The sequence below is a fragment of the Amblyraja radiata genome, chromosome 11, assembly GCF_010909765.2.
Source record: "Amblyraja radiata isolate CabotCenter1 chromosome 11, sAmbRad1.1.pri, whole genome shotgun sequence".
Lineage (NCBI taxonomy): Eukaryota > Metazoa > Chordata > Chondrichthyes > Rajiformes > Rajidae > Amblyraja > Amblyraja radiata.
The window spans coordinates 42,339,093-42,366,213 of record NC_045966.1 but is presented as its reverse complement, the minus strand read 5'-3'; the positions used below and the strand labels follow the sequence as shown (position 1 = coordinate 42,366,213).

The following is a 27,121-nucleotide window of genomic DNA, read 5'->3' as shown; positions in this document are numbered from 1 at the left end:
GTCACGTGGGTCAAGGCATATGCGGACTTCACCATTAGGCTTGTTAACAACAGTAATTGAATTCACCCAATCTGTCGGTTCGCTCACGGGCTTTATGACTCCCAAGCTTTCCTTGCGCTCTAATTCAGCTTTGAGCTTATCGCTGAGCTTGTAGGGGATAGTGCGGGGCGGGTTTTGCTTAGGTTGCACATTCTCTTGCAATGCTACGTTGTACTCATGTTTTTTTAGCCTTCCCAGCCCTTGGAAAAGCTCGCGGTTTTCCTCAATGATCTTCGCAGTGTATGATGGGCTCGCACTCACACCATCAACCGCCTCATTTCGCACAAGAAGCACAAACTTCTCACACGCCAGTTTCCCAAATATGGGTTTCACATTCCCCCTCACTATTTGAAAGACAACCCTATATTCTTCTTACCTAATTTAACGTTCCCCTTTACCTGTCCCACGGGCTTCATTGTATGTCCAGAGTATGACCTCAGTGTTACGTTCGTGTTCAGTGAGGCAAGACCAGTCTTTCTGAACAAGTACTCTGGCAGGATGTCAACTTGAGCTCCAGAGTCAAGTTTGAACTCAATGTTCACATTGTTAATGCTGCACAGCTGTCCCCATTCACACGTCGAATCAATCATGGCGTCAATCACGGCATCAATGTAGAATATATCAAAGTCGTCGTCCACTGGCTCAGGCAGCGGTGAAGCTGTCATCTCAAACTTGATGTCGCGGACATCACGGCTCCAGTCCCCAGCCTTTTGCCTGATTAGCCGGTCATGTTGTCGGGAAAGTGGGCGGCTGTTGAGCGCTCTATTTCCCGGGCAGTCGGGGATCTGGAAAAATGTCCGATCTCTCTGCAGGTGTGACATCTCATGTACTGGGCGGGGCAGTAGTTGGTTTGGCAGTATCCTTACCAGAATTACGGATTTTCTGTGTGTGGTTGTCTGGTTCGCGAATCCCTGCCGCAGCCCCATGGCCGACTGGTGCTGTCCCATTTCACGTAATCAACTGTCTCTTCGGTGGCGATGACGGTTGGGGCAATCTGCTTCACGTGCTCGGCTGATGCTTCGGCGATCATACACATGTCACTGCATTTTTCCAGTTAAATCATCGCATGGTAGTAGTTTTTCCCGGAGCGGCTGGCTGGTGATGCCGCAGACGATTCTGTCTCGCAGCAACGAGTCATGGATAATGCCAAACTCGCAATCATTAGCTAAATACTTCACTGCAGTGTGGTAGCTGGAGGTCTCCCCATGCTGCTGATTACCTGTATTAAAGATGTATCTTGTGAGAGTTAAGTTCCTTTTTGGTTCACAGTATGTCTGGAACTTATTCTTCAGCGGTTGTATCTTGTCACATTCCTCTGGGGCAAACCCAAAGGTCTCATAAAGCTGCTGAGCGGCCAGCCCCGCCACGTGGAGGAATGTTGCCCACCAAATCTCTTCTGGCTTACTCGTCAGTTCTGTTGTCTCGTACAGCTGGAATGCCCTTATCCAGTCCTTATAATTCTTGGCCAAGTTCCCTTGCATGGAGAGTGGTCCTGGTGGCTTGAGTCCTGACATTCTTTTCTTTTGGTTTTATTTCCTGACACCGTGTAATGTCTGCTGTAAGACCCTGTTGTGACTAGCACAATGAACACACGTCCGACATCTTGTAAGAAAGATTTAATCTGCACCACCAACTGAAACTTCTAGAAGGTCACCTGGCCTCAGTCACGAGGTACAGGCACATAAACCAACTACTGCTCTTGGCCTCAAGCGGCGCTGGCATTTACATTACATTTACATTACAGCACAGACATTGTGGGCCAAAGGGCCTGTTCCTGTGCTGTTCTTGAGTTGTAAGCTGCAACGTGTCCAGACAGAAGAAATGTTGGGGGGTTTTTTAAGATACAGTTTTGAAACAGGCCCTTCAATCCGTTGAGTCCGCGCTGTCTCATGATCACTGGTTCACACTAGTTTAATCCTACACACTAGGGACAATTAACCTGCATGTTTTTGGAATGTGGGCGGGAGCCAGAGCACCCAGAGAAACCCCATGTGGTCACAGAGAACGTATAAACTCTGTACAGAGTGCACCCGTGATCAGGATAGAACCCGGGTCTCTAGCAGCAATTCTACAGCTGCACCACTGTGCCGCCCCTCATGCTTGTGTTTGGCACTTGCTGTAACAGTGCAGGAGAACACCAATGAAAAGGTGAGAGGGGGAGCAGATCATGTACAGAGAGAGTACATGAGTTTAAATTGGCATCGTGTTAGTATACAGTAGGTAGTGCGGGCAGAAGGGCCTGTTCCAGCGATGTACTGTTCTAGGTTCTATAAATATTTGCACTTAGCTTGTTATAGGCAGTGGGTTTACGTCCTTGAGCTGATGATGAATTTAAAGCCTGAGTACATGAGAATAACATGGAAACATTACAAATGTGTATATTTAGATATTTTAAATCTCTTTGCATAAATGTGCTTCATATGACACTGGACACTTTGCAAAAGTGTTAATTAAAATAGAAGATAAAGTGCAAAAAATTGCAGAAGTAAATAAATCAATTGGCAGGTTAATTTATTTTTTAGGAAAACATGTAAGATCATTAGTAACTAGTGTCATGTTATTATGGGTATAATTGCAAAGACATTGCATTGCAAACATTTTGCAAGATTAAAAAAAAGCTAAAAAGCTAAAAAGCTGTTTCTATTTTCATTAAGAAGTGAAAATATCACTAATGCTTTGAGTGCTTGCAATGCATGTACTCAGAATGAGTAGAAACAAGGAACTACAGATGTTGGTTTACGAAAAATGACTCGTTGGGGTGGCACAGCGGTAGAGTTGCCTTATGGGCCTGTCCCACTTAGGCGATTTTTCAGGCGACTGTTAAGTTGCCGGTAGTCGCCTGAAAAACTGCCAGCGCTGTCTGAGTGAAATTCACACGGTGCAAAGCCAAGGTGATACAGACACACACTGCGATGAACAGGAAGGTTGGCGCTGTAATTAAGACGGCTAAAGCACAGTGTACGGTCCTTTAAAAGAGGGGGAGAGAAGGAATGGGGACAACTTATAAGAAGCCAGAGATACATGGCTGAGAAGCTCGGCGGACATTTAACATTTCCGGTCGGTTATCCGTGGTTCTGAAAAGTACTGCTTAAGCTTTTTTTCCCAATGAGCCAATGAAATTCACCGGTCAGCACCGGCTACAACGTACAAGAACCTACGAGAACCTTCGGCCTCCTGGCAACCCATTAGGACCTCTTGGCGACCCACCTACGGCACGAGAATTCACGTTACTCTCCATGACGGCTTCATTCTGGTCGCCGCTAATTTTTCAACATGTTGAAAAATTTGCGGCGACCATAATGAGGTCGTGACTAGTTCCCAGAATGCGGGAACTCCTCACGACCATGAAGGCGACTCCGCGGCAACCACCTGCGAACATGTGACGATGAAGTGGTGACTGCATAGTCTCCTGCAGTCGCCTAAAAAATCGCCTAAGTGGGACAATCCTTTTACAGTGCCAGAGAACCAGGTTCACTCTTAACTATGGATGCTGTCTGCACGGTGATTCTCACTATGACCAGGTGGGTTTTCCATGGGTGCTCCGGTTTCCTCCCACACTCCAAAGACGTACAGGTTTGTGGGTTAATTGGCTTTTGTAAATTGTCTTTAGTGTGTAGGATAGAACTAGTATACAGGTGATCATTGGTCGGCGTGGACTCAGTGGACTGAAAGGCCTGTTCTCATGCTGTATCTCTAAAAACTAGAACTAAGACTCAAAGCGCTGCAGTACTCAGGCAGCATCTGTACTCTGGAAAGAATGTATATTATATAAATGACATTAAATAAAAAATGTTTATTTAAACATAGGCAAATTTGTATAGGAAGTACGATTTATAAATATAATACATGTACTATGAGTTGAGTGCATATCCAATAGTCAAAAGCAAGTCAAGAGTGTTTAACTGTCACAGACACTAAGACTGGAACAAAAATAAATCTTGCTGCTGCAGCTTTGCAGGCATATTAATGCAACACAACAAATAAATGTACGATAAATAATAAAAACATCATCAGTTATTAGTCTGCAAAAGGGCCCCAACCCGACACATCATCAATTCATGTTCGACAGAGATTTTGCCTGACCTACTGAGTTACTCCAGCACTTTGTCTTGTTTTCAAACCTGCATCTGCAGCTCCTTGTTTCTACATTTTGAATGCTCCATTGCAAAATCACAAGATATGCCTACTTTGAAGAAGTTCTCCTCAGTCTGAAAAAGGGTCCCAATCCTAAGCCTCATCCATTCATGTTCTTGGGAGATACTGCCTGACCTGTTAAGTTATTCCAGCACTCCTAGTATGGGAATTTTTTCCGGGTGCTCCGGTTTCCTCCTGCACTCCAAAAACATACAGGTATGTGGATGAATCAGTTTTGGTAAAATCGTAAATTGGCCTTAGTGTGTTCGATAGTGTTAGTGTGCGGGTATCACTGGTCGATGCAGACTCGGAGGACCGAAGGGCCTTCTTCCATGCTCTATCTCTAAAATCTAAATAATTATTTTAACAATAATAACATTTTATTAAAAAGGGGAAAACAGTAATATAGGTGGTATGAATTGGATTTGTGCTGTACCTTCATACTGCATTGCAAACTTTATTTCAAGCTTGGAGGAAGTTAGTCAAGATGGGACATGTGATAATGTAATTATGTTCCTAAAGCATACCCCGTTAGTCTAGTTCTGTAAAACACTGAGTCAAGCACTGGATCAACTAAACTTCTTTATTCTCAATCACAAACAAACTTCCTATAAGATACCTAACCAACACCACAGGTCCGATCCTTGTCTCTATTCGTCCAAGCCCTTCAGCCTCGTGCGAATAGACACCTCCAGACAGTCAGCACGGTCCCAAGTGCTACCCCAGAAGCTCGACCTCGATCCATGTGGTGTCCCCTCTTTTATACTCTATTGGACCCGTGGTGCGAAATACATGGGGAGGGGGGCAACCCCTACAAGCCAATAACAAATAAAGATCATATAACACATTTATTGACAGCTCCATAACCCAATCACTAAATACCCCATTACATTTTTTCCACAGAAGGTTCTAGTTGGAAGAGTTCACCAAAGTAAAGAAACATTTCCCCAGGTAACATAAACAATTCGAGCACGGTTCCATGCTTTAACCAATCACAAGATAACAGTGTAAAGACCCCGCAACATAGTTAACAATATTTTTTAACAACATCCCATTCTGTAACCAATCCTGATCATGCATTTGCAGCCAGGCTCAGCTCTTTCTACAAAAACCCTCATACATATCAACAATTGAGGGGACATCTGGACATCACCCTGTGCTTAGCTTCCTCCCAGGGTCCAGACACTCTGGAGCCATGAGCCTCATGGCTTTGCAGCTTTTAGCAGAAAGATGACAAGTTGGCTTTGCAAAGGCAGAGATCCTCCATTTTGTCACATACTAAATTGGCCAATATTATCATTCCCCTCTTTTATCATACTATGATAACCAAAAACACAAAAAGATAATCCAATTCTAGCCAGATAACCTAACATGACGATGCTTATGTGATTTCTCAGAATTTCAATGAGCTTCCCGAGTTTTCATAGGCGTAGTTCTATGATTCCTGTCTGATGAGTCTCCACCTCCCGAGTTTTCATAGGCGTGAATCCCCTCCATCCATCCTGCCAGGTGCATCTGTTCTTGACTCTTCGATGAGTATGATGTTACCTAAGAGATTCCTAGATAAAATAAGTTAGCAGCCTACTTTTCCACTGATACTCTTGCAGTGGTGGAGATGCACCCATGCATCAACCTCTACCTTCACTGCTGTTGGAGTCGTTAGGAGAACTTGGTAAGGTCCTTCCCAGTGAACCTCCAACTCTTTTCTTACCCAGTTCTTTATAAGGACAGAGTCTCCAGGCTCCACCTTAGTAGAATAAGTCAACAAAGGCAACTCACCATACATTGCTCGCACCCTACAATGCAACTCTCTCAAGGCTGTAGTCAAAGCCAGAATGTAGTCGGTCATCTCTGCAGTCTTATGATGTAAATTTATAATTTTCATCGCATTCTGGTTCCAAGGTTTTCTTAGGGGTCTACCATAAACAATTTCAGCTGGGCTCAGTCTAGATTTCCCTGCAGGCGTGACTCGCATTTGAAATAAAGCTATGGGGAGTAATTTAATCCACCCAATTCACCGGAATTGGGTGGATTAAATTACTCCCCATAGCTCCGCCTTCAATTTAGCTAATTTAGTTTTCAGGGTCTGATTTGATCTTTCTACAAGTCCAGCAGCCTGTGGTTGATAAGCACAATGTAATTGTTGCTGGATGCCCAGCTGTTCACAAAACTCCTTATTAACTTGCCCAATAAAATGTGGACCATTGTCTGAACTAAGTCGAATAGGAATGCCAAATCTGGGGTCAATTTATTTCATTAACACCTTGACAACAGTAGCCGCTTTGTTATCAAGTGTTGGATAAGCTTCGATCCACCTGCTGAATACATCGACTATGAAGAGTACATATGTATCGCTGGCACTTTTCTAACTCGATGTAATCCATTTGTAATGTTTCAAAAGGACCCATGGGCAAAGGTGTCTTTCCATCTCGACAACCTACTCCTTTTCCAGGATTGTATTTCTGGCAAATCAGGCAACTACTACTCACTTTCTGGGCCAATGTTTATAATCTTGGATGCCACCAAGAAGCTAAGAGAGTCTCCAACTGCTCTTGCACTGCAATGAGTTGCATAATGCATGCACTCTACAACCCACACTGCAAGATGATCTGTCATACAAGTTTGCCCTGCCGGAGTGGTCCATAATCCTGTCATACAATCTAGTGTACACCCAAGCTTCTTCCATCGTTCTTTATCCCTTTCAGTAGCCTCCTCCTGCAACTGAATAATTTCCTGGATGGTTGGCATCGGCTTTTCCGAGGGGCCCTTTACCTAAACCTTTAGTCTGCCTCATCATTTTTGGCACCACCATCTTACGTTCCCGGGATACTTCTTTTGCTGGCTGATCGGCACTATGATTACCTGTTTCTGTTGGGGTCTGTCCTCTTTTGTGTGTGCACTACATTTCATGATTGAAATTTGTCTGGGTAGCATGAGGGCCTTTAATAAATCTGTCACCAATTGTTTATTAGATATTTGAGTTCCTGCCGAGGTTAGCAATCCTCTATTTCTCCATAATTGTCCGGCCTCATCTGATGCTCTGCTTCTATACAGCCATTATTGAAAGCATCCTCACTTCATCTATCACAGTCTGGTTCGGCAGCCTCGACTCACTCTCCCGGAAGAAACTACAACGCATTATAAACAGAGCTTCCAAAATTATTGGCTTACCCCTTCCATCACTTGAATCACTCTACCATAAACGGACACTTCACAAAGCCCGCAAGATCATCACTGACCCCACTCACCCTGCACACTATGCCTTTCAGCTACTGCCCTCTGGGAGGCGTTACAGGTCAATTGCCTCCAAAACAACCCGTTTCAAAAACAGTTTCATTCCTACCGCAATTAACTTTTTAAACTCCGTACGGTGAGAAAATACGAATAAGTATGGCCCTTATGTATTATGAAATGTGTCTGTTTGTATGTATATCTACGTTACGAGTTGAATGTTTGATGAAATGTTGGAACCTGTATCGAGTTGTACTGAGAACAAATTCCACCAGCCTGGCTGTGTGGTCATTAAAAAATACAATACAAAAAAAAAAAAAAAATCATGTACTACTACGAATACACATCTAGAATCTGTATAATGTTCACCCATAAATTTTTCTCGATAATGCAAGCCCTAATTAAAGCAAATAATTCAGCCTGTTGTGTTGAATAAGGTGACTCAAAGGCAGCTGCTTCTACGTTTTCCCCATCTTGATTTATAATAGCATACCCAGACAATTTCTCACCCCAGGGTCCAATGGATGCACTCCATTCTAGGTGCAATGTCATGTCAGGGTCCTCTATAGGTGCATCTCTTATGTCCTCCCTCACAGATGTCTCTTCCTTGATTATAAACAAACAGTCATGTCCCGCCTCGACTCCTCTTGGGGTGAAACAAGATAAGATGCCAGATTAATTGTTGTACAATGCTTAAGCTGAAGCTTCGGGTTATTTAATAAGTAAATTTCATATTTGTTCTGGTGAGCCATTGTTAGGTGCTGAGTTTGGAGTTGCCCTAACAAGGCTGCCACTGAATGCGAAGTATATAGTTCCGGTGGGCGGCGCGACTCACGTCGCAGCGGCCTCTGCAGTCCGTCTGTCTTTTTGTTATTTTTTGTCCCGTTTTAATGTAGTTTTTATTTTTTTTTGATGGGGTATGTGTGTGTGTGTGTGTGTGTGTGTGTGGGGGGGGGGGGGGGTGGGGGGTGGGAGGGAAACTTTTAAAATCTTTCCCCTGCACGGAGAACCAGACCTTTTCCCTGTCGGGTCTCCGTTGTCGTTGGGGCTGCAACGTGGAGCGGCCTCCGGCAGGAGCGACCTGGGGCTCCAGTCGCGGAGCTGTGGAGCTGCTCACCATCGTAGAGCTGGCCGAGTTCGGAGCGGGTGGAGCAGTGGTGGCGCGCGGCTGCGACCTGACCCCGGAGATTCGGAGGCTCCAACCGCAGGTCTGGTGGACGGTGACCCCGGGAGCCTGCGGGTCCCTGCTGGGAGACCGCTTTTCGGGGCTTCCGCAACGGCGACTTCTCCCGCCCGAGCCGCGGGGTCGAAGAGTACCTGGAGCAGGGCCTTACATCACCGCCCGGCGCGGCTTCAACGGCTGCGGGACTTTGCTAGCGCCCGCCGGGGGCTCCAACACCAAGACCCGGAGCGCGGCCTTGCATCACCCGGCGCGGCTTTAATGGCCGCGGGACAATTGCCATCGCCCGCCGGGGGCTTTGACTCTGACATCGGGAGGGGAATGGGGAGTGCAGGGGAGAGATAGGTTTTTTTTGCCTTCCATCACAGCGAGGAGGAGATGCGCTGTGATGGATGTCTGTGTAAATTGTGTTGTGTCTTGGGTCTTTTTTTCTTGTGTGTATGACTGTAGAAACAACATTTCATTTGAGCCTCTATGAGGTTCAAGTGACAAATAAATTGTATTGTTTATTGTGTATTGTGTATATACTACTATCTCCTGCTGTAGGGTCAAATTTGCAGCAGACTGTAAACTATTATAAATGGCAGTCAGGATTTGGGTGCATAATGTGTGTCCCCTTGCTACTGGGTCGAGTTTAAATGAATAGTAAGCCACAGCCACTGGTCTATGCCTATCCCCATGTCTTTGAGTGAGGACTGCAGTCGAGCATTCAGAGAGAATAGTGCAATAAAGTTGGAAGGGTCTGTCATAAAGTGGTCTTCCCATTGCTGGTGCCTGCATCAATGATTTCTTCAAGTTCTCAAAAGCCTCTTGTGCTTCCTTGGACAGTTGGAATTCACCCTATTTGCTTGTATAGGGTGTCAACACTCTAGTTTCTAGAGCTGTTAGGGATCCAAGGTCTACAGTAAATTACCATACTAAGCCATTGCCTCATTTGTTTTGCTTCTTTTGGAATCGGGAATTCACAAATTGGTTAGAGTCTGCTTTTTTCTATACTCCTTTCTGTTGCTGAAATTATTACTCCTAAAAATTACACTTTTTCTTGGGCCATCAGTACTTTTGACTGGGAAACCACATATCTCAAATTCGCTAGGTGATTTAGTAATTGAGCAGTGTCTTCACAGTTACTTGGTTCATCCATGCTGGCTACTGATAAATCATCCACATATTGTACCAGGGTAGATCTTCTTATGAAATTTAAAGTACTCAATTGTTCTTGTAGATATCGGGAAAACAAGGTAGGCGAGTTAATGAATTCTTAAGGCTGTATTGCTGGCCCATGTACGTGAAAGCAAACAAATATTGCCTGTTTTTATGTAGAGGCAATGAGAAAAAGGAATGTTGCAGGTCTACTATTCAAAAAATTCTTGCTTCGGTTGGGATTAGAGCTAAGATGTGAGCAGGGTTTGGCACTAGGGCATGGAGCGGTTCTACAACTGCATTAATTGATCTTAGGTCTTGGACCAATCTGTACTGGTCCTCCTTTCCTGGTTTCGGAACTGCAAAGATAGGTGTGTTGCAAATAGACTGTCATTTTACTAAGATGTCTTGTTCCAACACTCCGAATTAACTTGTCTATGCTGTTAATGGCCTATGGTTTCAATGGGTATTGTTGTATCGAAGGCAGTGTCACCCCTTTCTGGAGAGCTACTTGGATTGGATCAATGCGAACATATCCTACCTGAGCAGCGTCTTCTGCCCAAACTTGCGGGACCACATACTCATAGACCTCACTCCCCAGATGCTGGCGTAGCCAGGCAATAACTGTCCTCGGGGCCTGATAGAACTTAACAGTACATTGGTTAGACAAGTTCTGCTCTTCGTACTTATTCAGGTCTGCCATATTAATTGCCTTTTTCACCATTGCTCGTAGATCTTTTGCACTTGCTGGAAAGTTTATGTGGAGCAACCTCTGCAGTTCATTTCCATAGGTTCACAGGTACTTGAGCGTATCCAACAGTGCCCTCCTTTCCTATCACGAGTGTCAAAATTCTTATATTCCACTCTGTTCCCTCACATCAATAGCAGTTACATTGTTTCCCTTCTTAGCTTCACTGTAGCTACCCCTTGGATCTTGCACCATTCTCTCCTTCTCTGTCTTCGTGAAGGCCATTCCCTGCTCCAATGACCCAGATGGTTACAATTAAAGCAAGCACCCGATGCTACTACTTTATCAACTTGAAAATATATTTTCGGGGAAATATGGGGCTGTCTATCCTCTTTCCTTGATTCAGGAGTATCCTTCATTAATTTCTTCCTTGTACAATTTCCAATAATTATTGTGATGTTATGTCTAATTTCATTATCTTGATACATTATTTTGATTGGTCCAGGGATAAGGGTCAGGCAATCTTGTCCATTGACTTTAGACTGGCTGGCTAATCAGGACTGCGAAAATGGATCGGTCTGAGAAAAAGGTATCTGTCTTCTTTGTCCCTGATTTCCTGGCCAGCTCACTCTTTGCTCTCTTCGATCTCTGAAATCTCTTTGATCCCTCTGATCTCTGAAGTCTCTATGATCTCGAGAGTCTCCTTGATCTCGAGAGTCTCTTCTCTGACCCCCTCCTTCCTTTTGTCCCCTGGCTGGACATGCCCTACTCCAGCGTCCTGTCCAACCACAAGTATAGCATTGGTCTGGTCCCAGTATTTTATTTCCTCTCCAGTTCGGTCTCGGGGAAATTGGTTCTAAGTCAGGCATATCATCATAAAAGTGATCTGGATATTCTGGTACCCTTGTCCAATCTTTCATTCTATACTTCGCTATTGTTTTAGGACTCCACAGATGCAAGTCAGACTTTGGCGCCTCCTTCTTAATTACATATTCTGTTTTCGTTTTTACTGCAGGCTGACTTTCTTGCTTTTTAATATCCTTCCAGTGATACCTCACTGCCCGAGCCATCTGACCACAACTGTTTTCCGACCAGTTCATGTTGTTCGTTTTAATTGCTTCGGCCACAATAGTCGGTAGGCAATTCAACAATATTGCGCAGTACTGAGGAGAATTTGCCCCATTCCGAAAATTTAGATCTTCTGACTGATCCATGTATAACTCCGAGAATCTTTCTAAAAACTCATCTGCTCCCTCTCCTTTCTTTGGTCTCATCCAGAATCCTAGCACTATAGATCGACTTCTGAAGAGTATTCGTAAGGGCAGTTAAAACTGCATCTTCTCTTGCACTATTATCAGCGATCACATTAGCCAGTGCTTCATGAGTTGGTTGTCCTAAGGTTGCTGGGTAATTCTTCAGTAAGTGTCTACTTTTAAGTTTCTGGAAACCCGTAAATAAAACTTGAATTTTTGCAACTTTGAATGTTATTTCACATAGATGAACATCTCTACTATGGGAAAAATATGTTTGGTGCAATCTTTTAGAGAATTTAATTTATTTTTTCCAGGATGCCTTTTGCATTCAGTCATATCCGTTGCATTTTTATGATGAACAACACTGTAAAATTTAACTGATTTAAGAATATAAAATCAAATTTTTGTCAGAGTCTTTCAAATTATCTTCCTCAAATAAACTACCAGAAAAATACTTTTTCAGTCTAATGCATTGATTTTAAACCTTCGTAACAGTATACTGCCGAAAAAAGTGGTGATTTTCAGTAAGAATGGTAACCATCACATAACTTTTCACCAACTTCCTCTAAAACAATATTAAAACAATAACTTCAGATGACTAGGCAGAAGCATACTGTTCATTTATCAATTCCAATTGATAATTATGCTAATTGTATTATACACATTATGAGCATAAAATACTCAAGTGACAGATATGACAGCGTGATGCGGATGATCAAGTTTGGGAGTGTCACATGACGGAGATGACTAAAACTATGGTTAGGGCTAAGCTTAGGGCTAGGGCTGGGGCTCGGGTTAGGGCTGGGGCTAGGGCTGGGATTAGGGCTGGGGCTAGGGCTGGGATTAGGGCTGGGGTTATTCACATCATCTGCAAACTATGTGCATGTACAGGAGTCCCGGCAATTATCCCATGGATCAACTAACGGAACTAACAGATCAGGAACACTCCCGTGGACTGGGAATGGGAGAGGTGGTGGGGGGGTGGGGGAGTGGAGAAGGGGACGGAGGCAGACGCTGCATAAGGGCCCGGTGAGAAGACCCGGGGACCTTATCCTCCATGCCATCGAGGCCGGCTGCGGGAGTTATTAATCCATTATGTCCGTCACGGTCATCTCCGTCACTTACCCGCGATCTCCCAGACTCCAGCTCCAGATCCAGCTGAACACAAAGGCCTGTTGCAGCCGTCACCTTTACCCGTGGCCCGATGTCCCTCTCCACGCCCGGCCCTTTTCAGCCCTTGTTCCCCGGTGTGGGGGGGGGGGGGGGGGGGGGGGCTGGAGTCCTGGAGATCTGAGGTAAGTGACGGTTAGGGTTAGGGTTAGGGTTAGTGTTAGGGAAGAAAAGATAAGCTGGAGATGGAGCTAGATGGAGATCGGGGGTTAAGTTACGGAGGTGGTCGTGACGGGTGCGATGGCCCAAGCCTTTAGCACAGCATGGCCTTGCCGGAAGACCATGCTTGGCGATATCGTTTGGATGAATGGCACATGGCATGAACACATCTCCAGTGCAATTCAAAAAAGAACGATTTTTTTTTTCTCTAAGAGTTCAGCACAACACGGAAATGCCGCTGATTAAAGGTACGTACCCGTTATGCAGCAAAAAGCTGAGTTTTCACACGCTTCTCGTCCCGCGAGTCAGGAGAAATTCACATGGTAAGAGCCTTTTGAATTCCGCGGTCGTTTGAGGGCGGAAGTGCGCGTCTATGCCATTTAAATCCATCAGGGATCGCTTAACACAGGTGAGTGACGGTAAATTACTCCAGTTGTCGGGACGAGAAATTTATGTAAATCATGCTTGACTAATTTTCTGGAATTTTTTTGAGGATGTAACAAGTAGAATGGATAAGGGAGAGCCAGTGGATGTGGTGTATCTGGACTTTCAAAAAGCCTTTGACAAAGTCCCACACAAGAGATTAGTGTGCAAAATTAGAGCACATGGTATTGGGGTTAGGGTATTGACACGGATAGAGAACTGGTGGGCAGACAGGAAGTAAAGAGTAGGAATTAACCGGTCCTGATCAGAATGACAGGCAGTGACTAGTGGGGTGCCGCAAGGCTCAGTGCTGGGACCCCAGTTATTTACAATACCTGTATATAGTAACGATTTAGACAAGGGAATTAAATGTAACATCTCCAAGTTTGCGGATGACACAAAGCTGGGTGGTAGTGTAAGCTGCGAGGAGGATGCTATGAGGCTGCAGCGTGACTTGGATAGGTTGGGTGAGTGGGCAGATACATGGCAGATGCAGTATAATGTGGATAAATGTGAGTTTAGTTTAGAGATACAGCGAGACAGTGCCAACCAGCGATCCCCGCACACTTCTACATGCACTAGGGACAATTTCCAATTTTAACAAGCCAATTAACGCACAAACCTGTACGCCTTTGGAGTGTGGGATGAAACCGTGGCTCCCAGAGAAAACCCACACAGGGCACGGGGAGAACATACTACTCAGTGCAGACAGGACCCAGAGTCAGGATCGAAACCAGTCTCTAGCACTGTAAGGCAGCAACTTCATTGCTGTGCCACTGCTGAGCCGTTCCCAAACCAGGCTGTGATGCATCCCGATAAGATGCTTTCTGCGACGCATCTGGAGAGGTTGTTGAGGGCTGTTGGGGACATGCCCCGGATCAGTATTCCAAAATGAGTCATTTCCCGATTGAATGATCATTTAGTTTAGTTTAGTTTAGAGATAGTGCGGAAACAGGCACTTTGGTCCATGCTACTAGTGATCCCCGCACAATAACACTATCCACACACAAGAAACAATTTAAAATTATACCATGCCAATTAGCTGAGCATATTTTAGTTTAGTTTCGAGTTATAGCGTGGAAACAGACCCTTCGGCCCACCGAGTCCACGCCGACCAGCGATCCCTGCACATTAACGCTACCCTACACACACCAGGGACAATTTACACTTATAACAAGCCAATTAACCTACAAACCTTAGGTATGTTGCAAAGCGTACCTGAAGCGTCTTTGAAGATCTGCTGCTGAGGTTGTGCGCGATTTTGGCGCCGTTTAGAGGGGGCGGGTTTAAAACTCGATTTTCTCTAAGCTGTTCCAATCGAAAATGTTCAGCCTAGTTAATTATTAACGAAAAATCGCTGGAAGACCCCGTCGCAAAAGCTATTATTAGGTTTAAAGGCCTTGAATAATAGTTATAGTAGTTTAAAAATCAATCTTTAAACCCGCGAGCGTCAGCAACCGCAGGGTCTCATAAAGAAAATAGCAGAAGGTAGGCTGTATATTTTTACATTCAAAAGGGCTTCTAAAGATCCTTTTATACAAAATTTAATATTGCGAGTAGCTCAATTTGGGCCCATTATATCGCGCAGTATTTTTCTCGGCATTTGGGGCACAAATCTACCGCAATGTGAACGTTCTAAACCAGCGCGTTCCACAGGGACCCACTGGAAAGCTGATTTAAATGGACATTTATTTACAGCAATTAAACACTAAATTCCTTCCATTTGGCCTATAAATTAATGTAAATGAGATTTAAAAATCATGTTTTATTGTGAATTATTTGTGAATATTATTTGGACATTTAGGCTATTTAAAAATGTTAATCATTTATTAAGAAATGGATAGATGTTTAGATCTAGTAATTGAAGTCTGAAATTAGCTACAATTAGGTAACTAACTAATTATATGCTTTAATTTCAGGTCATCCAAGTAAGATTATTTTATATTTGTTTCAGAATGCTTCAATCTATGATAACTGAAAATTTCATTCAGTTCTCTTAATTTTTAAGAAAGTTATGGGCTTTTGACTGTTCACGATCACAGCTTTTTTGTTATGTCCATAGAAAATCAATAGGGAACAAGATGCTCATTTCCCAGTATGAAAATGGCCATAACTTTTTAAATACTTGAGATATGAAAGTGAATTAGGTGTCAAATTAAACTTATTTTTATGCTTTATCTGATGGGATAAATTACAGACTTGATTTTTAAAATCTCAAAATTTTGTAACATTGCTACAAACCTTTGGAGTGTGGGAGGAAATCAAAGACCTTGGAGAAAACCCATGCGGTCATGGGGACGACGTGCAAACTCCTTACAGACAGCACCTGTAGTCGGGATCGAACCCGGTCCTCCGGTGCCGCAAGTGCTGTAAGGCAGCAACTTGACCGCAGCACCATCGGGTTGCCCTCGATGTATAGGTAACACCTGTACCATTTTCTAACCATTTAGATTTAAAAGTAACAAAGCCTTAGACATCTCCCACAATGACACAAGCAGTGAGAACTGTGAGGAGGATGTTACGAGGCTGCAGCGTGATTTGGATAGATTGGGTGAGTGGGCAGGCATTGCAGATGCAGTATAATGTGGATAAATGTGAGGTTATCCACTTTGGTGGCAAGAACACGAAGGCAATTATCTGAATGGTGTCAGATTAGGAAAAGGGAAGGTGCAACGAGACCTGGGTGTCCTTAAGCACCAGTCACTGAAAGTACGCATGCAGGAACAGCAAGCATTGAAAAAAGCAAATGGCATGTTGGCCTTCATAGCGAGAGGATTCGAGTATTGGACCAAGGAGGTCCTACTGCAGTTGTACAGGGCCCTGGTGAGACCACCCCTGGTGTGTGGTGTGCAGTTTTCATCTCCTAATTTGAGGAAGGACATTCTTGGTATTGAGGGAGTGCAGCGTAGGTTCACCAGGTTAATTCCCAGGATGGCGGGACTTCATATGATGAAAGAATGGATCAACAAGGCTTATATTCACTGGAATTTAAAAGGATGAGAAGGGATCTTATAGAAACATATAAAATTCTTAAGGGATTTAAGGGAGATGAAGAAACACTTTTTCACCCTGGGAGTTGTGAATCTGTGGAATTCCCTGCCACAGAAGGCAGTGGAGGCCAATTCACTGGATGTTTTCAAGAGAGAGTTAGATTTAGCTCTTAGGGCTAACGGAATCAAGGGATGTGGGGGAAAAAGCAGGAACAGGGTACTGATTTTGGATGATCAGCCATGATCATATTGAATGAAGGTGCTGGCTCGAAAGGCCGAAGGGCCTACTCCTGCACTTCTTTTCCTAGTTTCAATGTTTATAAAATATGTTAACATTGATCAAAAAGATAGCAGGGTAATTATTTATTAAACAGAAACCAAATACTGGATGCTGGACATCTAAAATTAAAAAAAGGAAAATGCTGGAAATGGCCATGCAAAGACGTAAACGGTTTTAAAATAAATAACCTCTCATTACGGACCTGCTGAGTATTTCCAGCATGTACTATTTTTTTAAATTACCTTTAAAGATTTTCTTTTAATTTAATCAATTGTTTTAAAACACAATTGATTGTTTTAAAACAAAGCAACATTGTGGATTGATAAGGGAAATATGTCATTGATCTGTTAAAGGTTAATTGTGAATAAGTAACAATAGGGATTTTTGATGAAGCTACGTTGAGGTATTGGGGAAAATACTGAATGATATTTTTGGATTTTGAATTGGTGGTTCATTAGCTGCCATCTACTAAACCTTTTGCCAAGATTGAAGGGCATAAAATAGGCTACAGCAGCATGAATGGCACCTTAGCTAATTAAAAGCAACTGTTATTACGCTTGGCTAGCTTACAACCCAGTGCAGCATAGTGGTACAGTGGCAGAGTTGCTGCCATACAGCGCCAGAGACCCGGGTTCAATCCTGACTATGGGTGCTGTCTGTACGGAGTTTGTACATTCACCCCGTGACCGCATGGGTTTTCTTCAGGAGCATCCTCCCACACACCAAAGACATGCAGGTTTGCAGGTTAATTGGCTTCCGTAAATTGTTCCTGGTGCGTAGGATAGCACTAGTGTGTACGGGTGATCGCTAGTCAGTATGGACATGGTGGGCCAAAGGTCCTGTTTCCACATTGTATCTCTAAATTAAACCCAAAGATATTAACATTGAATTATCCAAGCTTAGGTAACCTCCTACTAAATCCCCTACCAAACCAACCCCCCCCCCCCCCCCCCCACCCCACCGGTTTTACCCTTTTTTTGTGTCCCACCCTTTTCTCCCATGTGCCCCACCTAAACGCTCACATATTCCTCTCTTCCCTCTCCTGCTATTTTTCTCCCCCAGGCTTCGCAATTTGCAACTCTTCGAACCTGCCTCACACCTTCTGCTTTTATCTCTGACCTTTGTTCCAAGCATCTGCCTTTCAAACCCCCCTCCCTCACCTGCATCCACCTATTACTTGCCACACTTTGTCTTGCCTCTTCCAAGTTCTAGCTATTCCCGGGTCTCTGGCACTGTGAGACAGCAGCTCTTTCAGCTGCTATGAAACTGATAGGCCGAATTGACTCCTATTCTGGGACACTAACAACGTTACTTCAGAAGATAAAAGGAACCAGCATCTGCAGTTCTTTTCTCCACAATATTACACGTTGGGAATGAACGTAATAACTACTTGTCACTTTGCCCTGCACGTGAGTGACACCTGATTGATTGATTGATACTTTTATTGTCACATGTGACATGTCACAGTGAAATTCTTTGTTTTGCATACCATTATAGTCTCCAATGGTCCCCCTGTGTTCTCAGTGCCCCCCCCCCCCCCCCCCCCCACACGCCAGGCCCCCCTTTGTTCTCCCGGAGGAGCATCCTTGACCAATCTCCGGCTCCCACCATGGACCTGTGCTCGGCTGCCCACCTGTAGCCCCCTCCATGAGTGACACCCAAGCAGCCGCCCCCACCCCCCCCGTGACACCTGTAACCCCCCCTCATCTTTACTATGGGTGTTCAGTCACTCTACACCTCCATCCCCCACCAGGAAGGTCTTAAAGCCCTCTGTTTCTTCCTTGGCCGCAGAACCCGCTAATTTCCCTCTACCAACACTTTCCGCCGCACTAGCAGAGCTGATCCTTACCCTTAACAGCTTTGATTTGTTCCATTCCTCCAAATCCATGGGTCCCAGCTATGCCTGGGCCCCAGCTATGCTTGGCTCTTTGTAGGGTACGTCGACCAATCACTATTGCAGGCGTGCACTGGCCCTATTCCCAAACTCTACTTCTGCTACATTGATCAATGCATCAGTGTTACCTCTTGCACTCATGCAGAACTCACTGACTTCATTAACTTTACTACCATCCTGTACTCAAATTTACTTGGACCAGCTCCGGCATCTCCCTACCATTTCTTGATCGCACCGTCTCCATCACAGGAGACAGACTATCAACTGACATCTATTATAAACCCACTGAATCCCACAGCTATCTAGACCACCCACCCTTCTTCCTGTAAAGACTCCATCCCCAACTCCCAATTCCTCCGTCTACACCGCATCTGCACCTAGGATGAGGTATTCCATACCAGGACATGGGAGATGTCCTCATTCTTTAGGGAACGGGGGATCCCCTCTTCCATTATAGATGAGGCCCTCACTAGCGTCTCCTCGTTATCCCGCAGCTCCGCTCTTCCTCCCCCCAGTCGTAACAGGGACCAAGACCCCCTAGTCCTCACCTTCCAACCCATCAGCCGTCACATACAGCACATAATTCTCCATCACTATTGCAACATCCAATGGATCCCACCACTAGCCGCATCTACCCATCTCCACCGCATTCTGCAGAGACTGTTCGCTCCGCAACTCCCTGGTCAACTAATCTCTTCCCACCCAAACTACCCCCTCCCCAGGTACTTTCCCCTGCAACCACGGGAGATGCAACCCCTGTCCCTATACCTCCCCACCTGACTCCGTCCAAGGACCCGACAGTCTTTTCAGTAAATTGGAGAAGTCAATATTCATACTGCTGGGGAGTAAATTAGCCAAGCAAAATATGAGGTGCTGCTCCTCCAATTTACGGTGGGACTCTGGCCAATTAGGAGGCCAGGACAAAAAGGTTGGATTCGGAATGGGAGGGGGAGTTGAAGTGCTGAGCCACCGGGAGATCAGGTTGGTTATTGCGAACTGAGCGAAGGTGTTGGGCGAAGCGATCGCCAAGCCTACGCTTGGTCTCACCGATGTAGAGCAGCTGACACCTAGAGCAGCGGATGCAATAGATGAGGTTGGAGGAGGTGCAGGTGAACCTCTGCCGCACCATATGTCGCTTGGGCAGCTTACACCCCAGGGGTATGACTTTAGATGTCTCTAACTTATGGTAACCCTTGCTTTCCGTCTCTCTCCGTCCATCCCCATCCTAGTTCTCCAACTAGTTTCACTGTCCTGATTAATTCTACTGTTTGTATGCCTCCTGGTCACCTTCCCCAGAGCCAACAATAAACAATCTATATTTTCCTGATCATCGTCAAGTTGATCTGTCGTTTTCACACCTTACCCTTCCATAGCTCTCGACTCCATGTCCCCTGACTCTCAGTCTGAAGAAGGGTCTCGACACAAAACGACACCCATTGCTTCTTTCTAGAGATGCTGCCTGTCCCGCTGAGTTACCTCGGCATTTAGTGTCCGCTTCCCGACCCAACTGCTCCCCGCCGCCCACGCAGCCGCACGTGACCACACCCCCTTGGTGGCCCCGCCCCCTTGGTGACACAGGTGCCCCGCCCCTTTCTTCCTCGCCCTTCCTGAATAGGCGGCTCAGGCCCCGCCCCTCCTCACCTGATGCCCCGCCCCTCCTCACCTGATGCCCGCCCCCTGCCTCTGACTCCGTGCCGCCCAAAGATCGCTATTGGATCTTTGGTGCCGTCTGGCTGCCCCAGCTGACCCCTCAGTGACCGGTGGCCCCGCCTCCTTGCTGAAGGCTCCGTGCCGCCCAAAGTTCTTATAGCGTGCCGCCCTCGCGGCCACACGTGACACCGCCTTATCAGTCATACCTGCGCCCCGCCCCTCGCCCTTCATGAATGGGCAATCCCGGCCCCACCCCCTCCTCACCTAACGGCCCCGCCCCTCCATACCTGCGGCCCCGCCCCCTGTCAATCACGCCGCGGGCGGGCAGCGCTTGGCGGTTTCAGATCTTCCGAGCCTGTCGCTAGATGGGACGTTTCATCCACACGCCGGCTGCCTGCACGTTCTGCCGGTTCTCCTCGGAAGACGTAGGAAAGTCATTATCTTGAGGAGTGGCAAGGAGTTTTACGTATAGATTTGTGTTATCTTGTCACAAGTCATCCCCAGCCTAGAGCCACCGGCGGGCTCGCGTAAGGATTGCTGCCGCGAGCCCGCGCCTAGGCCCCGGCCTGTGGGCACCGACCCTATCGGAAGAGCAGCTACTCGCATGCAGGGCACGTACAGTTCACCGTAAGAGAAAGAGAGAACAGAAACAAATCCTGGGTATAAAAACATAAAGGAGATTTCAAATACAAAGTCATGGAGGGGCAGAGGAATGAGGCTTCGGGTTCTTCCCGGAGCAAGGAGAAGTCCGGCAAGGCAAAGAAGAGCCTGGACGAAGGAGAGAAGAAAACCAAGTTTGTGAGTCTTTAACTTTTTTTCTATTAAGAAGGAGGAGTAAAAGGTAGAGAGAGAGAGAAAGCCACCCCAATCCTTATCAACCTGTCATGGACTCTTATTGAAGAGACTTACTCTGAAATGAACTTCTCTCACTCAGTTGTTCACACCAAAGTCAAGGAAATTTTGTTGATTAATGACGGAGTGCTACTGTGCCCTAGATTTAACGATATATATTCTTACTGTTAGCAAAGTGGAACACAACTAACTGTGTGTGGTACTTCCTTGTTGAAGAAATGTTGGTTTGTTTTCTGCTTTCAACACTTTTGTGCAGTGGAGCTAAGTGTACTGCAATTTTTTTAACACGTTGCTCAAGACCTTTCATCTCCTGTCATGATTCAAGCCACAGTTAGTAAACTTAGCCAAATATCGTTAATCACCCTTAGGACTGGTACAGGGGTCTGCAGTATCCGAAGTTTGTAAACTGAGCCAAGCATGTAAATTACATTGTTTTTATTTTGCTGTAGATCACTTTATTGTTTTCAGGTTAACAAACATTGTTTTATTTTCTAATTTAAACATCAGGAAACTTTGGTTTCCTGTTTATTTAAAACACTTCTGCTTCAAATTTTCTAATATTGCTGTTGGATTAGAGCCATCCAGTAACATGAACACCATTAGACATGAACAACATACATAGATTATACCAGAAAGAGGTTACAGAGGTTTTGAATAAAGCATGTTAGACAGCTGTTTTGTAATGTGACCTCTTGAGATAGAGATATGACACTAAGGTGGGAGTATAACAAGTTGTTACTTCCATGGCATAGAAACAAAGAACTGCAGATGCTGGTTTATACCAAAAGGTAAACACAAAGTGCTGGGGGCTACATCGACAACTCATCGCGGCTAACTCCTGCACCCGTGCAGAACCCATGGACATACGATACGATACATTATCTCCAAATCGTTTTTCTCCAGAGATGCTGCCTGACCCACTGAGTTACTCCAGCACTTTGTTCCTATGTTTGTTAATTCCTTTGCAATGTAGTAATATCTTTTAACGTGAGTATTTTTATCATTATAATTGAGGATCATTGTGCGGCTTTATTGTGTGTCATATTAGCTTGTTTCCTTAATACTAGAAGGAGGCCAATTCAGTATAAGTCCACACTAGCTCACGGAACAATCACAATTCTCACTTTTTCCCTATGTTCCCATCAACTACCCTCACTAACACACTAAGAGCAACTTACATTTTAGTTTACAAATCTGCATCTCTAAGATTTGGGCTGATAGAACTTCATGACAGAAGTATATACAATTATGAAAGGTATGGATAGGGTAGTCAGTCAACCTATATCCCTGGATAGAAAAATCAAATATTAGTGGGCATAGTTTTAATGTGAGATGGGCAAAGTTTAAAGGAGTTGTGCGGGGCAAATCTTTTACCCAGAGAGGGCCGAATGCCTGTAATGTGCAGCAGGGGGTGGTGGTTGAAGCAGATATGTTAGTGGCATTTAAAAAGCTTTAGGAGAGGCATATGGATATGTAAAGAATGGAAGGATGAGGGGTATGTGCAGGTCGATAAGAGATGACATTATGTTTGTCACAGATATTTTGGGCTGAAGGGCCTATTCTAATGCTGTACTGTTCTGTGTTTTATGAAACTGGAGTAACTAGAAAACCCGTACAGTCACAGGCAGAATGGGCAAGTTCTACACAGACAGCACTGGAATTCAGGATTGAACCCGGGTCACTGAGCTGTAAGGCAGCAGCTCCATTATCTGTGCCAAATTGAAGCAATATTGCAAAATAATACAGCAGCAAAAGGATGTGAATGCTTTGTTGTGGATTTGCTCTGATGGCGCATTAACCCCAACTACCAACTCTCTTCAGCCCGCTACAGATGTTTCCTGAAGTTGATTATTGCCAGCATCTCCGATGACAGATGACTGTTATCAATGGAAATTCCACATGTGCTTTGTCTAACTGGCAGAACACAATTTTGATACCCCTTTGCATTTTGCATAAAATTTGCTTCTAAATTTTGGTAGAATATAGTTTACAAGCAGGCTACATTCTATGGGCAATTACTGGAAGTAGCAGGGGTGCTTGACTGCAGAAGAATGGATGGCTAACTACAATTAGTTTAGTTTAAAGATACAACATGGAAACAGACCCTTTGGTCCACCGATTCCGCGATGACTATCGATCACCCATTCACACTAGTTCTGTTATCCCACTGTCTCATCCATTTCCTACACATTAGGGGCAATTTATGGAGGCCATTTATTCCACAAACCCGCACGTCTTTGGGACATGCGAGGAAACCCGGAGCACCCAGAGGAAACCCACATGGGTGCAGGGAGAAGGTGGAAACTCTACAAAAACAGCACCCGAGGACAGTAGCGAACCCGGCTGTTTGGTGCTGTGAAGCAGCAGCTCCACTTGCTGTGCCACAGGGCCGCACATTGCAGAGCTTTGGTGGGATCATACATGGAGTACTGTGTGCAGCCTCTGTCTATTTTTCTTACAAAGAGAAAGTATAGCAAAGTATTAACAGGACTGATTTAATAGATGGCAGAATTATTCTATGAGGTGAGAATAAATTGTCTTGGTTTGTTAGCATTTGCATTTAAATGAATGAGAGGGAATCCAGTGGCAGCCTCTAAAATTCTTGTCAGGCTAGACCGTCTGAATGTACAAATGGGTGTTTCCCTGTGGGATATCATGAACAGCAGATTCGGGTTACGGGGCATTTAAGAATGAGCTGAGATATTTCTTCTTTAATGGTGATCTTATCTGGTGGGCATTCAGGGGCTGAAACTTGCCAGTTGAATAGGTGGGAAAGGCCAAAATACTTATTGCACGCAAATGAGCCCCTCAAGACACAATACAAGATTGCAGTTCATAAAATATGGAGTGGAATTGAACTGACCAGCTCTTGTTTGGCTAGCACAGACATTTATGAATGGAATGTGTAACTTTTTATGATTCATTTGAAAATAATCTGCAAAAGAAGTAAGAGTACCTGAAGCATTTTTACTATTTCAATCACTTTTTTTTGGTACACCGAGCAGCTTGGTATAATCTGGAATGTATTACCTAGAAACATGTCAAAACTGGTTCAGTTCTAACTCTCAATAGTTGATCAGATATGTATGTTGAAAATATATGTTCAGGGCTGAAGGGGAGTGAAAATAATTACCTCTTCACAAGTCTTGGGACAGATTGACAAAATGCTGATTCTGATTGTAGTGATTCTCAGCTGGTTATTTTGATCATAACCTGTTTTTCAAGAGGTTTGCGTAATAAATCTTTATCAAACAGCCATTCAGTTTGTTTTGTAAAACGTTTGAGTGAAATTTACAAATAAACAAAGATGTTGGAAACAAAATCTTTAAAAGTTCTGGAAATGCTCAGCAGTTCCGGCAGCATCTTTGTGAAGCGAAACAGTTAATGTCTCAGGTCCAACTTCCTTTGTAAGAGGAGTTTGCCTGAGGAGTTTGTTGGCTTTCCACTGCAAGCGGCAGCATTGGTTTTTTTTAATCAACACTGAGTTTACCTTTGCACATTCAGGTTGCAACTCCAACCAAGTGTTTGGTTCATAGGAGAACAAAGTAAAATAAAAGCACCAAACAGTGGAAGAAGCACCAGGCAGGTTAGGTGAAATGTGGAGAGTGGAAACTGATTGGGGTTCCAGGTGAAGGCTTGCTTGTAACCTTTCGAACACAAAACAGTACAGCAGCAACAGGCCCACAATGTCTGTGCTGAACACATTGCCAAGTTAAACTAAACTCCTCTGCCTGCACATGACTAATAGAAACATAGAAACATAGAAATTAGGTGCAGGAGTAGGCCATTCGGCCCTTCGAGCCTGCACCGCCATTCAATATGATCATGGCTGATCATCCAACTCAGTATCCCGTACCTGCCTTCTCTCCATACCCTCTGATCCCCTTAGCCACAAGGGCCACATCTAACTCCCTCTTAAATATAGCCAATGAACTGGCCTCGACTACCCTCTGTGGCAGGGAGTTCCAGAGATTCACCACTCTCTGTGTGAAAAAAGTTCTTCTCATCTCGGTTTTAAAGGATTTCCCCCTTATCCTTAAGCTGTGACCCCTTGTCCTGGACTTCCCCAACATCGGGAGCAATCTTCCTGCATCTAGCCTGTCCAACCCCTTAAGAATTTTGTAAGTTTCTATAAGATCCCCTCTCAATCTCCTAAATTCTAGAGAGTATAAACCAAGTCTGTCCAGTCTTTCTTCATAAGACAGTCCTGACATCCCAGGAATCAGTCTGGTGAACCTTCTCTGCACTCCCTCTATGGCAATAATGTCCTTCCTCAGATTTGGAGACCAAAACTGTACGCAATACTCCAGGTGTGGTCTCACCAAGACCCTGTACAACTGCAGTAGAACCTCCCTGCTCCTATACTCAAATCCTTTTGCTATGAAAGCTAACATACCATTCGCTTTCTTCACTGCCTGCTGCACCTGCATGCCCACTTTCAATGACTGGTGTACCATGACACCCAGGTCTCGCTGCATCTCCCCTTTTCCTAGTCGGCCACCATTTAGATAATAGTCTGCTTTCCTGTTTTTGCCACCAAAATGGAGAACCTCACATTTATCCACATTATACTGCATCTGCCAAACATTTGCCCACTCACCCAGCCTATCCAAGTCACCTTGCAGTCTCCTAGCATCCTCCTCACAGCTAACACTGTCCCCCAGCTTAGTGTCATCCGCAAACTTGGAGATATTGCCTTCAATTCCCTCATCCAGATCATTAATATATATTGTAAATAGCTGGGGTCCCAGCACTGAGCCTTGCGGTACCCCACTAGTCACTGCCTGCCATTGTGAAAAGGACCCGTTTACTCCTACTCTTTGCTTCCTGTTTGCCAGCCAGTTCTCTATCCACATCAATATTGAACCCCCAATGCCGTGTGCTTTAAGTTTGTAAACAAATCTCTTATGTGGGACCTTGTCGAAAGATCTTCTGGAAGTCCAGATACACCACATCCACTGGTTCTCCCCTATCCACGCTACTAGTTACATCCTCGAAGAATTCTATAAGATTCGTCAGACATGATTTACCTTTTGTAAATCCTTGCTGACTTTGTCCAATGATTTCACCACTTTCCAAATGTGCTGCTATCCCATCTTTAACAACTGACTCTAGCAGTAATACCCCACCACTCCCTGCATATCCATTTGAATTTTATTTTGCATTTCACTTTTGCTGCATTTCTCTTTGTTTCTGTTGTCACTAGTTGTTGGAAGATTGTACCCTTGCAAGGGTTGCACCTTGTGCAAAGTAAGTTATACTGAACTGAAGTAATGATTTAGTTTGTCATAGGGTGTGAAAACAGGCTCTTTGGCCCAACTTGCCCATGCCGACCAACATGCTCCATCTACACGTCCTAATTGCCTGCGTTTGGGCCATAGCCTTCTAAACCTATCCTAAGCATGTACCTGTCTGTAGATGTTTTACTGTTACTTTAGTGTGCAAATTCTCAAGGATATCCTCAAGAATCTATTAAAACTGCACAGAATAAATAAGCTTCTTGCAATGAGGTCTGCAATAAAATGGCATATCAAATCCATTATCTCATTCATTACTGTACTTCCTTTGATCCTGATTTCAATTAGATCTGGAATTATATATATATATTGATCACATATGGGTCCTGCAGTGTTTGCATTAATCAAGTATATTTAAAGTAAAATAACCTATTTCTCAAAGGGGGAAAAGACAATTTCAATTCAGATGAAGTAGGGCCAGGCCACTGAATTATTCCAGCACTTTGCGTTACATGCAAGATTCCAGCATCCACAGTTTCTGTGTCTTCCCTTTATTTCAGATCAACCGTGGTAATGAGAATTAAGATTGACCCTTGAGATGAATCAGCTATAACAAATTCTGCTCATGGGAAAACTAGCAATTAGGGAATACTTGATTCTGGATAATACAGGCTGTTTTTGAAAGACATTGCTGGTATTAATGTTGCACTGGATAAAATAGTCACCAGGCAAACTGGGTTTTCAACATTGTTGTATGTGAAGCTTGCGGAATGCTGGAATATGCCACACTTTGGCACTACC

At 44.5% G+C, this 27,121-nt stretch overlaps 1 protein-coding gene across 7 annotated transcripts in view; it reads left to right on the top strand.

Annotated features, from left to right (window-relative positions):
* The first annotated feature begins 20,547 nt into the window (after nucleotides 1–20,547).
* Nucleotides 20,548–27,121, top strand: part of diaph1 (diaphanous related formin 1) — a 345,460-nt gene continuing 338,886 nt past the window's right edge. For all 7 annotated transcript variants that reach the window (XR_004413473.1, XM_033029846.1, XM_033029845.1 and 4 more), the window contains exon 1: nucleotides 20,548–21,029. Coding sequence is in view for 6 of the 7 variants with exons in the window: in XM_033029846.1 (XP_032885737.1) it covers nucleotides 20,928–21,029 (102 nt within the window). In the remaining variant the exon portion in view is untranslated. The remainder of the gene's footprint in view (nucleotides 21,030–27,121) is intronic.